This window comes from Bufo bufo, chromosome 7, assembly GCF_905171765.1.
Source record: "Bufo bufo chromosome 7, aBufBuf1.1, whole genome shotgun sequence".
NCBI lineage: Eukaryota > Metazoa > Chordata > Amphibia > Anura > Bufonidae > Bufo > Bufo bufo.
Window position 1 is genome coordinate 185067021 of NC_053395.1, and position 17624 is coordinate 185084644.

The 17624-nt window shown below is 41.1% G+C and overlaps 1 protein-coding gene across 1 annotated transcript in view; it reads left to right on the forward strand.

Annotated features, from left to right (window-relative positions):
• LOC121008813 (dynein heavy chain 11, axonemal-like) overlaps positions 1-17087 on the forward strand; it is a 489011-nt gene extending 471924 nt beyond the window's left edge. The window contains exons 80-82 of the mRNA XM_040441508.1: positions 7190-7302; positions 10983-11123; positions 16837-17087. Of these exons, the coding sequence (XP_040297442.1) occupies positions 7190-7302; positions 10983-11123; positions 16837-17087 (505 nt within the window). The remainder of the gene's footprint in view (positions 1-7189; positions 7303-10982; positions 11124-16836) is intronic.
• The last annotated feature ends 537 nt before the right edge of the window (positions 17088-17624 follow it).

Here is a 17624-nt window from a genome sequence, read left to right on the forward strand (position 1 = left end):
AGCCGAGTTGGCTACCCCATAGAAATAAATGGAGGGACGCCAGGCATGTGCGGTGCGCCTTCCAAGGCTCCATTTTACAGGTCATCAGTTTCTGATTGGTGGTGGTCTGACACCTGGGACCCCCGCTGATCAGCTGTTTAAGAAGGCACCGGCACTTATGTGAGCGCCGCGCCGCGCCCTAATCGCAGCTTACTGAACACATTGTATAGCAGCTGTGTTTTTATATCGCATCTCAGCCCCATTCACTTGTCCCTAGGCCATGTGACCGATGAACAAGCTGTCGCTGTCCTAGGAAAAGCTAGAAAAAGGCCGCGTCAAATTCGGACCAACACCGATCAGATATCAAGAGGATAGGTCATCAGTATTAAAACCCCTTTAATGTAAAAAATTAAAATCACACCACATGTAGTACATGAAAATCTCTAACAAAGCTAGAACCAGCCCTGTACCTCACATGGATCCAGAGATCTTCCCATTCATTGCTCCAATTATTCTCCAAAATGTATAGCATGCTGGCAGCTCAGGGGTGTGTTCTTTCTGCTGCAGCTCTCTCCCTATCACAGCTCAGGAGGCAGTTGAAGGATGAAACTCAGCATGTGCGGCCATCTCAGTGAGTCGGACAAAAAAATAAGAAAAAGAACAAACAGCAGGTGGCGCTATACAGATACATTTTATTGAATAACTCAGTGGCTATAATACATTTTTAATTAAATGCAATTACAAACGTATTCAGATCCAGGTGTAGAAAACTGTAGAATGTTTTTTTGTGGGACAACTCCTTTAACCGTTGTGAAATTTCTCTGTCGGTACAAAGTTATTTGAAATGCTTCCATAGAAATAGATTACCTAGGTGTATATAGATAGTGATTATGCTGATTACATGATAATAAGAGAGCATGGTAAGTAAAATCCTTTATGACAATCAGAGTGGATAAGATGGCATCACTCCTTGAAGGTGAATGGCCACCTTTTAACACTGTAATTTTTAGATTTCAAAGTGATTTATCTTTAAATATATCTTTCAGAGATACAGAGCTGAGTCCAAATGGCCCACACAGATAGACATTTAAAAAAAATGATGTCTGTCTGTATCCACCACTAGAGGCAGCATGGGAGCTTACTGGGTGCTGTTTTGATATTGAGTTCACCTTATATGTAGGCAGTAAGTTCCTAAGCGCCCTCTAGTGGTTGCTAGTGACAGACAGAATTTTTTTAACTCTTATGTCTACGCTGGGGATTTGCAGCTCAGAAAAAATGGAGCTCTGTCTATTATAAGCATAAATTAGGAGTTGTCTGAGATTATGAAAAACTTGCCCAAATAATAAAAGATCCTTTACTCTCCAGTTTAATCCCCTTCTGCATCCAGTGCTGCAACTGCAGTCATCGCCTTCAGTCTGTGTTTACATGGCTGCAGTGTTGACATAGCCATGTACCTCTGACCTCAACTGAAATGATTTAGCACATACTTTTGGACCTATTTAGAAAAGAAGGGTGGACAAAGTTGTTTAAGGGTGGATATTCACTGTAAGGTCCCCTCTGAATGTACCTAAAACCAACCTACAGGGCTTTGAAGCTTGTGTATCAGTAGTAATAAGTCAGAACAACTGGACAAGAAGTCCAGTTGCTCTGACATATTACTATTAATATACCATGACCTGGATGAATGAGAACCTTCGCAGTCATTCTAAAGAATGTGCTTGCTAAAATATTGCACAATTTCTTGCAAAATATTTTTTGAAATATTATAAGAAGCATGTTAGGGCATGAGGCCTTTTGGGTTTTTTCCCCAAACAAAATTGACAACATTTTGTTATTTTTACATCACCCAGTAAGTGGGAATATGGCCATGGTTAGCCTGTCAAGCTGATTCCAGATAGATTTATCAACTGAGACTTTTTAAAAAGTTGCAAAATTGTTTGCAATGTTCCTCCAGTAAAGGGATGGTGTAGAAAGTGGACTAACATCTCAAGACAGAAGTGTTATGCTAGTTTCACATCTTCGGCAGAGTTCTCCAGCAGGTTGTCCCGGCAGAGAACAGCCTGCATGGGTTCTCAGGATTGAGCATTGCCGGAAACTGCTGCCTGCCCGCCGGACCCCATTGACTATAATGGGATCCGGCTGCTACCCAGCAAATATGGTGGAATTGGCTGGGCAAAAAATGCTGCAAGCAATGGCTTTTATCCGTTTTATCTATTCTATGCCGGAAGAACCTGCCAGGGAGATGACAGCCGCAGGTGTGAAACTAGCCTTAGATTTATCAAAGATGATGTGACATTTGATACATTTGGCACAAATTACGACAATGCAGACTGCTGCAAAACTGACTTCTTGCAAAACTTCCGCTCCTGATAAATCTCTCCCATTATCTTCTTTCTGGATTTGTTCTATGATTTTGCTGTATGTTTTTACATATTTGACTGTATGTAGAAAATAAGGTAATCTGAACAGGAACCTGAAGAACTGCAGCAGTGTTTCACCTAGTTACATAGTCAACAGATTTGAGAAATCAAAGCGCAGGCACAGGATCTTATCGTGAACAGGGAAGACTTTGTACTCATTAACTACTCTTAGCAGCAACCAGAACAATAAGACTTTTATTTCTAAAGCTTTGAAGTTTATGGGGAGAATTAAGAGGAGAGAAACATTAGCCTACAGAATCAACAAGGCTTGTAAATGCCTGGGCCAGATCTGCTTTATGAGAGGTTATTTCCTTTTTTTACGTGATTGACCAGTATTTTAGTTATTGATATGACATTCATGTGAAAGTCAACAAAGGCTGGGTGTGAACATTTAGTGACAGATCCCAATGCTGCAATAGCCATGAAAATAGTTTTCCCACTTTCTATGGTAATGTTTCTGACATGTCTGTTTTAGGAAATAATTGTATTCCACATGAAATGACAATTCTGGAGCATTTGTTCTCATGAAAAGATCCTCCAGAATTATTATTACAAGTGGGATGCAAGTAGTTACTAAGGGCTCTTTCACACTGGAATCACGCTCCGTGTGAGAGAGGGATTGTGCGTTCTTGACTACAGAAGCGCAGGGCATTATCATGATTTATAATGCTGTGTGCCTCTGCCTGACTTTTCTGTAACAGAATCATATTTACATAAAGCTGTGAGTATGATTCCGGTACAGAAAAGTCAGGCAGAGGCACAGAGCATTATCAATGATTCCCGCAAGGGACACGCTCATGTGAAAGAGCCCTAAAAAAGTCAGTCGGGAGAGGCGACAGGTCCTCTTTAAGTTGGGGAGTCAAGAGCAATTTTACCGATCCTCCAAATGAAGAGTATTCAGGTAAGTATCACATCATAGTCTCATTGACTTTTTAGTAAATTGTTGTATTCTCCATAAAATAATATAACTAAACTATTTCAAGTGAATGGGAGAGGAAGTTGTAATTACACTGCACCACTTACACGAGTACCACAGCTCTTTCACGTAGCTGGTTACTGGGGGTGCAGGGATTCAGAACCACCACCGATCTGATATTGATGACCTATTGTATTAGGAGACCAGACAGCTGTAGACAAGATAAAGTTTAGGTTTAATGTCTCTTTAAATTAGAAATTTTGAACAGCAAGCTTTCCATACATAATAGAAACCATTGTAATCTCAAGCAACGTTCTTGACAACACACTGACTGACACCCTTTCTCCTGGCATCATCTCTATTTCTTGGAACTATTTGAAGTTTTTCTGACCATACACAGCATTGTGACATTTCTATTCCATTAACAAGCCCCCCCCCCCCCCCCCCCCCCCCATCTCTGCCACTGCTTCAGAGGTCATCATAAGGCGGTGTATAATGAGTCATTGATTAGATGCTATTTCCCTTTGTAGGAAGAAAAGTCCAGGTCTCATAACATAAATCTTCAGTATTTCGACTGCCTATTTATTCCTTCTGTATATTAGGTGTCCGTTCTTGATACATTAATCTTCAGCAAAGCCTCTGCATTTATTCTTCTGAATTCCCTGTTTTGGTATTTATTTACTATGAGATATCTGAAATGATAAAACCTGAAATAAACATGGAAAACCATACTCCCTAAAGCCTGTATAGTTCATGCTCATTGCTGTATACAGTAAAATGTCTCTATCTCCTTAACCTGACCAGATTTCCTGTAACAGATTTTCCAAGACATCACATATTATGTATATGGGTCATCTTGTTTGAGAGGATCACCCCTCATACATGATGAGTTAACACAAGACATGAGTCGCAAAGGCTTCCCAGTCGAATAGTTATCACAAGCCGATGTGTATTTCCGTGGCGGAAATCCGTGGCTGACCCTTGGATTTCTGCCACAGTTCCACACGAGGATTAGCTTCATTGTCATTCCATGGGATTAACTCTCTTGGCCTCAGTCTGAAATAAGTAGCACATGCAATCTGGCATATAAACGAAAGCCTGTACAGGAAATTTTGTGTTGCAACAGGTTAGGCCGGGTTCACATCACTTTTTCATTTCCCGTTCTTTTGATCTATCAGAAGAACAGAAAACAACAAAAAACGGATCCTGTATTTTTAGCATCTATTATGCTCAGTTATCCACATTTTGCATCCGTTTCAGCCATTTCCTCCTGAGATCCTACTTTGTGTAGGACTTAAAAATAATGGATCTCAAATGGAAATGGCTAAAATGGATGCAAAATGTGCATAACTGAGCATAACAGATGCTTAAATTACAAGATCCATTTTTTTTTCTTTTCTTCTGACGGATCAGAACAACGGAAAACGAAACAGTGATGTGATACAGAAACCCCATTCAGATATAGATTGTCATTCGATTTGAAATGGATTTCAGTGTTCAATTATAAGATCTTGTCATATCAAACACGTGTGAACAGAGCTTTACTATTATGTCTATGGTGGGCTTAAATCTTGCTTGTTGTGGACAAGCTGGCAGACACCTCCTGCATGTGACTCCTGACTACACAACCCCCAGACAAGGAAGTCTCGAGAAGCCAGTGATCCAGATTTGTGCCAGTATCCTGGAACATGTCTGTGGTCCTTACTGTAGTACTGTGGTCTTACTACTGTAGTATTGGCAATGAAAAGACTGCTACATTTAAAGGGGTTAGGACATGACTGATGTAAGAAATAATATGGTAAAAACAGTCTCTAATTTAAAAGGCTAGATCGAGCCCTTTGCATCACATGGGTCCAGAACTCACCTCATATATTGTCCCAATTCTTCTGCTGCATTCTCTTCCGGCTGGCATAACGGATTGGGGTGTCCTTTCTGCTACAGATCTCTCCTTATGACAGCTCATGGGGATGTGTCCTTTTTCAGGGGGTATGTCCTTTCTGCTGCAGCTCTCTATCATAGCTTTGGGGATGTGTCCTTTCTCAGAGTGTGAAGCCCACCCTGTAACTGTCACAGCTTCTAACCTGCGGTGTGAATTCCAGCAGCATGTAGCGGTATATGGGCACTACGCTTCCTGCTACAAGTTTTTGCATGTAAAATGCGGAAACGTTAATTGTAATTTTTTTCTCATTTGACCACTGTAATAACATGTATACCATCACCAGTATTACTCTGAAAAGTGTTAAAGGAAAGCTACCAAAAGCATCATATAAAATGCAATTTACTGCATAATTAAGATGTGGTAAAAAAAACTTTTTAACTTTTTAGCTCCTATGTAGAGATATAGGTAACAAGCCTGAATCTGAACCTCCTCAACCAAAGTCCCCTTGACAATAATTTGTGTTGTTTGCTCTGGCATTTCAGCAGTGTCCATAAGGAAACGTATCAATGTACACAAGTGTAGTGAGAATGGAGATTTGGATCCACACAGTATGCCCATGGCAAGGCTGAAATATCAGAGTACTGGACAGGAAGCTCTTCTTTAATATCAGCTGTAGAGATGAGCGACATTTTGAAAAATTTAATTCAGCAACTTTGCCGCATTCGCCAAGAAATTCAATTAGTCCTGAAGTAATTTGCCACAAAACGCTATAAATCAGGTATACCCAGGCCACTTTGCCTTAGGGTACGGCCACAAGGAGCGGCTGTGCTGCGAGCGGGTTGCAGTTATGCTGCAGTGAAGAACCGAGCAGCCAATTAGCCTGCAGCTAATAAATAATAAAGACCGCACTGTAACTGTAACTTCTTCATTGTTAATGGACGTGCAGCATCTTTAAACAGGGGCTGTTGCTGGTATGGGGTTTGGCTGGTTAGGTGGGAGAACAATATACATATTATTGCTGTTCTAGCCTGCAATCTCCTGCAGGTTATTTGACAGTAAACACAGAATATTAATCAGCTCGGGCATACCCACTTCTCCAACCCCAGCGCTCTCCTGCCCTACAGGTGGGAGCCCTTCTTCTGCCATCTGCTTTTCCTCCTTTTCCACATCATGTAATAGTGATGAGAATATGTCATCAGGAACATCCAGCTTCTCCTCTCCCTGCATTTTGCTGACTTTTCTAGGACATGGAGACTTTGAAGGATGATTTGGAAGAAGTAAAGCCAGCAAAAGATGAGGATGTTCATCATTAAGACATGGCCCCCCCTAAGGGGTGCAGACTGGATGGTATTGGTTGCCACACTTGGGCTGGAATAATAAAGGCTTCCATCTTATCTGTATTGAAGTACATTTATGGCTTATGTAGGAATACGTAAATGTAGGAATAAATAAAACTGATGCAGAATCACTCTCCCTTGCCAATATTCTTATATTAATCATTTTCAGCAGTACTGTCCCTAGTGCATGAGAGCTTGCCATTTCTCTCTTTTTGCTCAGCTTAGAGGACAATGGCGGAGACCGCACGGGATGAGGGTTTTATAGGGCTGTGACATCACAGGGGAGGGCTATCTGCTAATTGTCTGGCTACGCGGCATTATGGGTGATCTTGCGGTCCCGGGCTTGTTTCGTCTACACTTACTTTCACTTTATAACACATGGAGCCGCCATTTTAGGAAATCCTGATTTGTTACTACGAAGCACGAGAAAATTCGGATTTGTTTCAATTCAAAGTTTCCCTAAAACTTCAGATCGAATTCTGCTTCGAATGCTTTATTTCGCTCATCACTAATCAGCTATATACCCGAGTAGGGAGCATTATAACCTATTTTATTTAGAATTCATTATGATTTACAGCGCAGAGATCTATTCCACAACCCACAGATTTCTGGTTGTTAAACTGTAGCCAAGTTGAGGTCTATTGTGCTTGCTCTCCAGGTACAGTGATCTGCTCCTTCGCTGCCGTGAATTAGATGCCTGGACTCAAGATCTTTGTCTCCCAAGTGTCGTCTGGATATCAGGCTTTTTCAACCCCCAGTCCTTCCTCACAGGTAGGGAGCACATCACAACTCATTAGTAATTTACTGCTACAGTAATTTTTATAATTACTGCCAGGAGGCCTCATTAAATTTGATCTAATGAATAAATATTGTATTTTTCGACATGATTACCAGAACAGCTAAAACTGTGTGCCATAAAGAATCATTTCCCTCCACACTTTATCCTAGCCGAATGCATGTTTGCTGTCTTAGAATATTTTTCTCAAATGACGTACCGTATAAACATTTTATTGTCGTATTCGATATGGCGACTAAAATGATGGAACTGATCAGGTCCAGCACAGCAATTATAGAAATCTACAGCATGCTGAATGTTAGTCTATACCCCTTATGTTCTTTATAAACTTGTATCTTTAAACTAAATTCCTTCACAACCTCCACACCTTTCCTATTTCACATTATATTATGTATTTTAGTAAGGCTTAACGAGTGCAATAATAATAGCAGAACCAAAGCAGATCATAATATAGGATAATACTGTAAAATAAAATGATAGATGAGATAGTCCATTCATGGCATATGAAAACCATAAGGGTAACTTCACACGTGGCAGATTTTGTTCCATTCACTCGAATGGGGCTTGCAGAAATCCATGTGCTTGCCGCCAACACAACCCCATTCAGATAAATAGAACTGATTTGCAGCCACGGATAATTTCTGCAACAAGATCTGTCATATGCTAAGTCACCCTAAGGTCCAGTTCACATGGAGTTTTTGGTGCAGTGTTTCTGCTTCAAAAATGCCTCAAAACAGACTCCCATTCATTTCAATGGAAAGCAGCACTTGCTTCTTTTTTACATGTGCATGCCCTATCTTGGGGCAGAATCAGCACTGAAGTTACCATTGAAATGAATAGGAAGCAGAAAAAGACAGCTCCATGAAACTCTATGCGTTTTTTTTGCCACAGATCTGCTTCAAAACTGCCTCAAGCTGAAAATTCAGCTTTGTATTGAAGTGAACCCTTTTTTTTCATGCTGAAAAAAAGACACGTGTATTCCACGCTGATTTGAAATTAATGTGTTTTTCATGCTGAAAAAATACATGTGTATTATGTGCTGATTTTTGAAGCATGTACAGTTATGTTCAAAATATCAGCAGTCAGACATCACTAACCTGATCAATCACAGTTTTTGGTAGAAATGATATTTCTACATGGCAAATAATTTACTAGCAGGTGTAGTAGAGTAATAGAAACCCAACAGACCCAACAGTGATGACATGCATGCTGCTGATTCTCTGTAATTCAATCACTTATTGAAAGGGGCATGTTCAAAATAATAGCAGTGTGGAGTTCAATGAGTGAGGTCATTCATTCTTTGAAAAACAGGTGGCAAGTATTGCCCTTATTTAAGGAAGGAAGGCAGCAAATGTTGTACATGCTGGTTACAGTGCATTTCTCTCTGAAATTCTGAGGGAAAATGGGTAGTTCCAGACATTGTTCAGAAGAACAGCGTACCTTGATTAAAAAGTTGGTTGGAGAGGGGAAAACATATAAAGAAGTGCAGAAAATGATAGGGTTCTCAGCTAAAATGATCGCAAATGCTTTAAAATGGCAACCAAAATCTGAAAGACGTAGAAGAAAGCAAAAAACTATTATTCGAATGGATAGAAGAATAGCCGAAATGGCTATTCTAAAGTTACCTGTGAGTGCTGTTATAATTAGAAGACGCCTATGTGAAGCCAAGCTATCTGCAAGAAGCCCCCGCAAAGTCCCACTGTTGAAAAAAAGACATGTGCTGAAGAGGTTACAATTTGCCAAAGAGCACATTGACCGGCCTAAAGAGACATTTTGTGGACTGATGAAAGTAAGATTGTTTTTTTCTAGGTCTAGTGGCCGGAGACAGTTTGTCAGACGACCCCCAAACACTGAATTCAAGCCACAGTACACTATGAAGCATGGTGGTGCAAGCATCATGATATGGGGATGTTTCTCATACTACGGTGTTGGGCCTATTTATCGCATACCAGGGATCATAGATCAGTTTGAATACATCTGAATACTTAAAGAGGTCATGCTGCCTTATGCTGAAGAGGAAATGCCCTTGAAATGGGTGTTACAACAAGACGACGACCCCAAACACACCAGTAAACGTGCAACATCTTGGTTCCAGACCAACAAGATTGACGTTATGGAGTGGCCAGCCCAATCCCCGGATCTTAATCAAATAGAAAACTTGTGGGGTGACATCAAAAAATGCAGTTTCTTGGTTAGAAATGGAGAAGAAGAACTGTGGAATGTAGTCCAATCCTCCTGGGCTGGAATACCTGTTCACAGGAGCCAGAAGTTGGTTGACTCCATGCATCACAGACGTCCAGCAGTTCTCAGAAACAGCGGTTACACAACTAAATATTAGTGAAGTGATTCAAAGGAAAGCAAAATCTTCAAACATTTTTCAGTTTATATAGTGAATGTTTGAGTTTGTAAAGAAGAATACAAACACTGCTATTTTTTTTGAACAGTCATATTCACTTTTCTTTAATTTTTTTAGAGGAACAACACAAGTTTGATATATTTTTCTTCATGTTTTGATTTGGAATAGAATGTGTAGTGTCCCCAGTGCATTTGTGTATATGGAAATAAAAGCTATTAGAAGGATTTTGAGCTTTATTCACTTTTTTAAACACACTGCTATTATTTTGAACACAACTGTACTTCAAAATCAGTCGTATGTTCAGACATAGGATTTTGGGGCACATTTAAGCACGGATTCGGTGATGAAAACTGATCCGAATCTGTACTGAAACCGTACAGGTCTATTGTTGGCATGGTCACCGCATGGACCTCTCGCAAAGCTGTAACCTGCTCATGGTTTAGCTCCATTCAGTGAGGCTAAACCTAGAGCAGGTCCGCATGAAAACCCACAGCAGAAATCGCAGCACAGTGCAGCTGCTTCTGCTGAGGAATATGCGGCGGATTTTGACACGGACAAAATCCTCTGGGTGAACCCTCCATAAGGTCTCATGAACACAACCATGTCTATTTTGCGGTCCGCAAAATATGGATGAAGTCCATGTGCCATCCGCATTTTTTTTTTGCAGACCCATTGGCTTCAATGCGTCTGCATTTTTCAGAGATATTCTATCTTTTTGTGGAACGGATGCAGAAAGCACATGGATGATCCGTGTGGTTTCCGCATCTGTGTGTCCGTTCTGCACAAAGATAGATCACGAACCCATTGAATTCAGTGGGTCCGCAAAAGATGTGGATGCAACAAATGCGATATATGTATTTTGTGGATTTGCGGACTGCTGAATACATTACGGGTATGTGCATGATGCCAAAGACTGCACCCACTGAGGCAAGGCGGAAGAACAGAAGCGGCTTTATATAACCACAATCTAAAGTCAGAAAAACTATATTATTCAGGAATTAACAAACACATAAATGACATATTTTAATAGAATTACCACAGGTTAATACAGTTCTGCAATGCATCAATACATCACGGTTGTATAATAATATGTGGAATGTGTATGCCTGCTGGAAAATAAGCTCTTTTTGCCACTATGCTGCTTATTTCCCTCCTGCCATTTATCTAACTATGAAACATACACTTATGTGAATATCACATCTTACAAACTAGTGTTTAGCTCTGTGGTTACAGATGCTGAGTGATTATAAAAAGAACCAATTTAAGAATGATATTATTCAACTAAAACAATTCTTGCAGCTGTCATGCAAAGTTTAGCAAGGAAAAATGAATGGCCCCTGGATAAGATGCATCTCACTGTCGATGTAATGAAGAAGTGCAAGGAGGAATTCTCTCAACCAGCCAGGGAAGGTGCATACATATATGGGCTGCACCTGGAAGGTAGGACTGCATATACTGTTCTGAGCTGCTGCAGCACTTTTCACTGCATACTGTTCAAGTCCGCAAGCAGGGTATATAGAAGGTTTGCTACTTCTGCCTGCTGGGATCACTTGACTAAAGAAACAAGAAGGCGTTGATTTCTAACATTAATCTGTTTTCCCTTATTCCTAATAGCAGCACAATAATGGGGTATTTCTGCCCCTGTGTACTAGTAGGACAGATGGAATTTTTAATTTAATCAAATTAATCACTAATTATAGACCTCTGAGCCTATATGAGAATACCTAGCCCCTCCTATCCTATGTAACATATTTAGGGAGGGAAGCTTATGCTGCTGTTAGGACTAAAGGAAAACAGACTAACGTTAGAAATCAATGCTTCCCTTACGCTCTAACCAGCAGTACAAAAAATGGGGAATTAACAAATACCCCCATAGAGAGGGCCCTCTTGTGTGGTGGAACCCAAATAGATGGCCAGAAAGCAGTCTCTTCTGTGAACTGTTAATTCAACATACAGTGCGAGCTCCATGCTACTCACAAAACATCTGATCCAGCAGGGTCAGACTTCATCATCCCAATAGGTGGACACTGCTCTAAAAGGGGCTCTAACAGAATTAGGAAGATCTGAATTCTGAACAAAGTGTACCAGTCTAATGGCAGACATAAAATATCTATCCAGGGTATGTATGGTGGCTATTAAGCTCATTATTCTTTTCTGAATTTAAGTAATAAATTCTCAACCTTCCTTGTCTCTTTAGTAAACAGATCACAGGAGATCCCAAAAGATTTAGGGAATGGAGATTATATTCTTCAGTGGAGGAAAGCTCATAACAGACACTGGAAGGAGAAGCCATGATTATAGTGACCAAAGAACAATCCTTTGGAATAAAATCTGATAATACCTTGTCAGGAAGGAATCTGAAGTACAGATCTACTGATAAGACTAGGATCTCTCTCTCTTCTCATGGCAGATGTCATAGCTAGATGTACAGTGAATAAACTCTTTAGGCTAGGTCTGTATGTCGGACCTCATCCAGCGGTTCAATGGGAGGTGCTTGCAAAACTTTTAGGACTAAGGCAAAGTCCTATTTTGACACAGATTCTGAATATGGTCCAGGAACCTTTTCATCATGGACTCTTGTGACAAGGATAAACTTCATGACTATATCTAAGAGGCTACTAGTTTACTATAGTGGCTGTCTGGTTGAGTATCCCCAGGTCCTGGCAGAGCTGAGTGCCCTAGACACACACAATTTGCTTTCGGGGAAGTCTTCAGATATTTGACTCATCTGGCCCATCTGACTTTTCCATGGATTTAAAACCAGAGTTTGGCAAGGTCTTCATGACTGAATCAGAGAGGCCTCTAGATAGTAACAGAGGCTGATCAACCTTCATGCTATGACACTGAACTTCTTCAGGTCTTGGCAGAGCTTAGTGTCTAAAGGTCATATTACACCTGCAGATGTAGCAGACAATTGTCAGGAAGGAAGTGTTCCTTCAAGGCAATCGCCTGCTCGCTAGTGGAGGAGACTGATGCTATTACATGCAGCAATCTCCTCTCCTTCTCAGTTTAAGTACTAGCGATCGCAAATCGCTCGTCACCATACTGATTCATTGTTTGCTGGGAGCAGAGTGCTGATTACACAGCACGATCTCCAGCCGGCAAACGGTTATTTTTAAATATGGTGAGACTCAGATTACCTGATGAACAAGCATTTGCGCTTTCATCACGCAATTGGTGGCAGTATTACACTGCCAGATCATTGCTAATGAACATTCATAGGAACACTTGTTAGCGATGATCTTGGCGATTATCTGCCAGTGTAATAGGGCCTTTAGACATATAGTCTACTGGAGGCAAAGTCTCCAGTTACACCCTTGACTCATTTAATATGATTTCAGAAATATGAGCTTTTGGTAGATTTAGACCCAAAGTGTGGCAAGGTCTTCATGACTGATTTAGAGGGCCTCTGGATAGTAATAGAGGCTGGTCAATCTTGAGGCTGTCAGACTGTACCTCTTCAGGTCTTGGCAGAGTTCAGTGCCTACATCAGATAGGCCTCTAGATAGAAACAGAGGATGGTCAACCTTCAGGCTCAATATTTCCAGATCTTGGCAGAGCTGAGTGCCCTAGACACCCAGGGTCTGCACTGGGGGGAGTCTCAGTAACAACCTCAACTTATCTGCCTGATTTGGGAACCATTACTTCTTTATCTCGAATGGTATGATGGCTGTACCGTGGCCTGGTCTAGCCTGATTTTCTTCAATACCCTAGGAAACCAGAGGGAAAACGTAGACCAGCCTGAACCTCCAAGGAATGGACAGGGTCCTCATGATAAAGGAAAGGGAAAGGAATGTTTACATCTTGGCACTAAACCAGATTGCCCTAAAATAAATCTTTGGTACTCCCCAGAACTTGGCAATCTGCCTGAGATCTCTAATTTCAGAAACCATTCTCCTGGAACTGCCACACCTTGACTCTGTTGGTCAGCAACAATTTTGAGGAAGCCTCAAACAAGTACAGCAGACAGAAGGGCCAGGTACAATTATGTCCACATCATGATGTTTCCCACTTCCTTAGGAATACACTGGCTCTATGCCCCTCCAGGTGCAATTCTTAACCTAGTGGAGTTATTAAGCCCCTTGCAGACGAGCGTGAGCGGAATAGGTCCAGATGCGTTCAGTGAATAATGCACGATTTCGCAAGCAAGTTCATTCAGTTTTGCCTGCGATCGCGTTCAGTTTTATCACGCGGGTGCAATGCGATTTAATGCGTTTTGCACGCGCGTGATAAAAAGGTATACAAACAAAATCTCTTGGCAACCATCCGTGAAAAATGCCTCGCATCCGCACTTTCTTGCAGATGCGGTTTTCACGCAGCCTTATTCACCTCTATGGGGCCAGCGTTGCATGAAAATCTCAGAATATAGAACATGCTGTGATTTTCACGCAATGCACAAGTGATGCGTGAAAACCAACGATCATGTACACAAACCCATTGAAATGAATGGGTCCGGATTCAGTGCGGGCACAATGTGTTCGCATCACGCATTGCACCAGGCGCAGAATACTTGCTCGTGTGAAAGGGGCTTTAGTAGTCAACGGAATCCTGATTGGGTAGAACACTCGGCTCTGAGATGTTTCTACCATCTGAGTATTAACAATCTTGAAATTACAGGGTGCCTTACTGCTCAAACCCCACTGGGTTGTTTCCACAGGCTCAGAAACTCTTCTTTATTTGCAGGGCATAATTGCCGTAAGGCTCAATGAGCTGCCTCTGCAACTGCTTACATGATGCCTAAAACCCTCAGAATAAAGAAGTAAAAAAAGAATCATGGCAATAAATCCACAAGCTAATGAAACCATCTGTCCAAGTCCACACAGGACAAAAAAAATACCCCATTATTTTGCTGCTGGTTAGAACATAAGGGAAAGCAAACATACTATAGAGGGCCATTTAAGGCCTTATTCACACGTCAATGAATCATGCATATTTATTGTCCATGTTCTCCACTGACAGTACACGTACACATTGATTTTAATGTATTTATTCCCATATCAGTATTTTTCCACTGACATGCAGTATTTTGGTCCATGATATGAACCAATCACGCCCATTGAAGACTATGCGTTCATAAAAACCACGGACAGAACACAAATGCCATCCGTGTTCTGGTAGTGGCTTTCATGGACCATTAGTAGGAGATGCTCTGGAAATTAATTTTCAGCTGAGCAGTGTCCGTGGAATACGGATGACACACAGAGTGGGAAAAAAATGGACATTCCGAACATGGATGAACCATTGACCCTCTTGTCACAGATCTGTGAATAAGGTTTAGGGCTGCATACTCAAGGTGAACACAGGGTACATGTATACGGCAGTATACTTTATGCAGTTTTCGCTGCATTTCTGCATGTGTTATGCCTCATTCACATGTCAGTGATTTTCATCAGTAATTGTGAGCCAAAACCAGGTGTGGATCTAAACACAGAACAAGTGCAGATATTTCCCTTATCGCTGTGAAGGCTCCAATCCTGGTTTTGGCTCAAAATCACTGACGTGTAAATGAGGCTTTAGGCCCCTTGCAGACGAGCGTCGTCATGCTGTGAGTCCGCAGTACAGCTCCCGGCCTGAACTCCCAGCACCGACGGGGGACACATAGCATTATACTGATTTATGATGCTGTAACCCTTACAGTTCTGGAATGTATTGGCTAACACTGGCAGCATTATGTCAGTGTTATCCAATAAATTCCAGAACTGTAAGGTTTACAGCATCATAAATCAATATAATGCTATGTGACCCCCGTCAGTGCTGGGAGTTCAGGCCGGGAGCTTCGCTGCGCACTCACAGCCTGACAAACGCTCGTCTGCAAGGGGCCTTACTTGCAGAATTTCCCCAGATCCCATCCTTTACATTGCAAAGGGTAAATGTGCATTGACAATCTGCATATTCCAAAATCTGCAACGCTGGTCCATTTCTGGCGCAGAAAGTTTCAGCACTGTGTACATACTATTTGAGTATCTTATCTACCTTCAGAGAAATAAAGGAAAATTCTCCAGCATCCGTCAGTATTGGTCGTCTTTATTGTACAGTAGATGGGCATAACAGTACATTCTTCAATCTCCACCACAGGTTAACATGTTTCAAACTTGGAAGTTCTTAATCATAACCTAGTACTAGGTTATGATTAAGAACTTCCAAGTTTGAAACATGTTAACCTGTGGTGGAGGGTGGTGAAGATTGAAGCAATACTGACGGATGCTGGAGAATTTTCCTTTATTTCTCTGATTGATTACTGATATCTTATCTACCTAGCTGGTACTGTACTGAAAATCCACATGTAAGGCTACTTTCACACTGGCGTTTTAGTTTGTTTGTGAGATCCGTTCAGGGATCTCACAAGCGGTCCAAAACGGATCAGAATGCATCAGTTTGGATCCGTTCCGCTTTGGAGGCGGACAAGCAGCGTTTTGCTGTCAGTCTGACGAAACTGAGCCAAACTGATCCACAATGTAAGTCAATGGGGACGGATCCGTTTTCACTGACAATATGGCACAATAGAAAACGGATCCGTCCTCCATTGACTTTCAATGTGTGTATATATCCTTGCTTAACATAACATGTCACTCATCATATGGTATTTGTGATTGCTCAGTCTTGGAGTAATTGCAATCACTTGCACTGACTATCCTGACATGGCCTACCTAACCTAGTAGTGCATTTTGGAGAAGACTAAAACACATAAAATATCTATCTATAATATATATCTATATATATATATATAAAAAATCATATGCAAATCACATTAAAGGGGTTGTCCAGCTTTGACAACCCTTACCATAGTAGTCTAGAAACATTTTTCTACTCTCTAGCTAGATGCTTTTATACCTAGTGTAGGGACTAAGAGTAGTAGTGACACTAAAGAGCCATGTATCATTTTCCCCCCACCTTCTCTAGTTTTCCACACTGTAACCTCCTTGACTGGGACTGGGTCAGGCGGTGATCCGGCCGCGTTCCAGCGTAAATGCCAGGTTTTGTTTGGACAACAACCATTGCATGCACAGATCCGACAGCTGGATCTACTTGACAGATACTGGCAGGCCTTACAAATACCGATGTAAAATATCGACTGTAAAAGTAGTCTAGCTACTTGCATTAAACTATTGCCGATAGCAGAAATAGTTTTTTAATTGTGTTGTGTTCTATGCAGGGGCACAGTGGGATGTGCAGGGAGGACACATTATTGAAGCCCGTTTAAAGACTCCCAATCCCATGATGCCGGTGATTTTTGTGAGAGCTATTCCTAATGACAGACAAGACACAAGGAACATGTACGAGTGCCCCATTTACAAGACGAAAATAAGAGGATCAACCTACGTTTGGGCATTTCACTTGAAGACCAAAGAAAGACCTTCAAAATGGATTCTTGCTGGTGTGGCTTTATTGTTAAGTGTAATGTAAAAATAACCTTATAAAAGCATATAAAAGTGGAGCACGTACATCTTTTTGCTTGAATTAGGGTAAGGCTCTGGGATGATGAGCTACGTGTACCTGTTTGACCACAGCATGTTCAATGCCAATTATTAAATTATAAAAACTGAGAAAGTTCAGCATTGAGCTATACAATTGTCAGTCTGCGTATAATACGCTCACTATGCAGCTGTTTAAAGGACTATAAAAATTTAATCACAGACATAAACAACCACTGCTACGATTCCGTCGCTGCAGGAACAGTGATTATCTAAACAACTTGAATATTATATGCCTTTTATATATCATCCTGCATCAAAATCATAGCCAGCTGTCTCCATTTTAATTATGTATTCTGAAAATAGATTATGAACAAAACCCTCACAAAACAGTATGTGTGTAGCTTCCTACCAAGAGCGCTCCAGGGAGGGAGGACTTCTCTCTGAACAGTCATTCTTTTTCATTGTGGTAAAACAAAAACAAAAAACGTAATTAGACTTACCGGTAATTCTGTTTCCTTGAATCCAC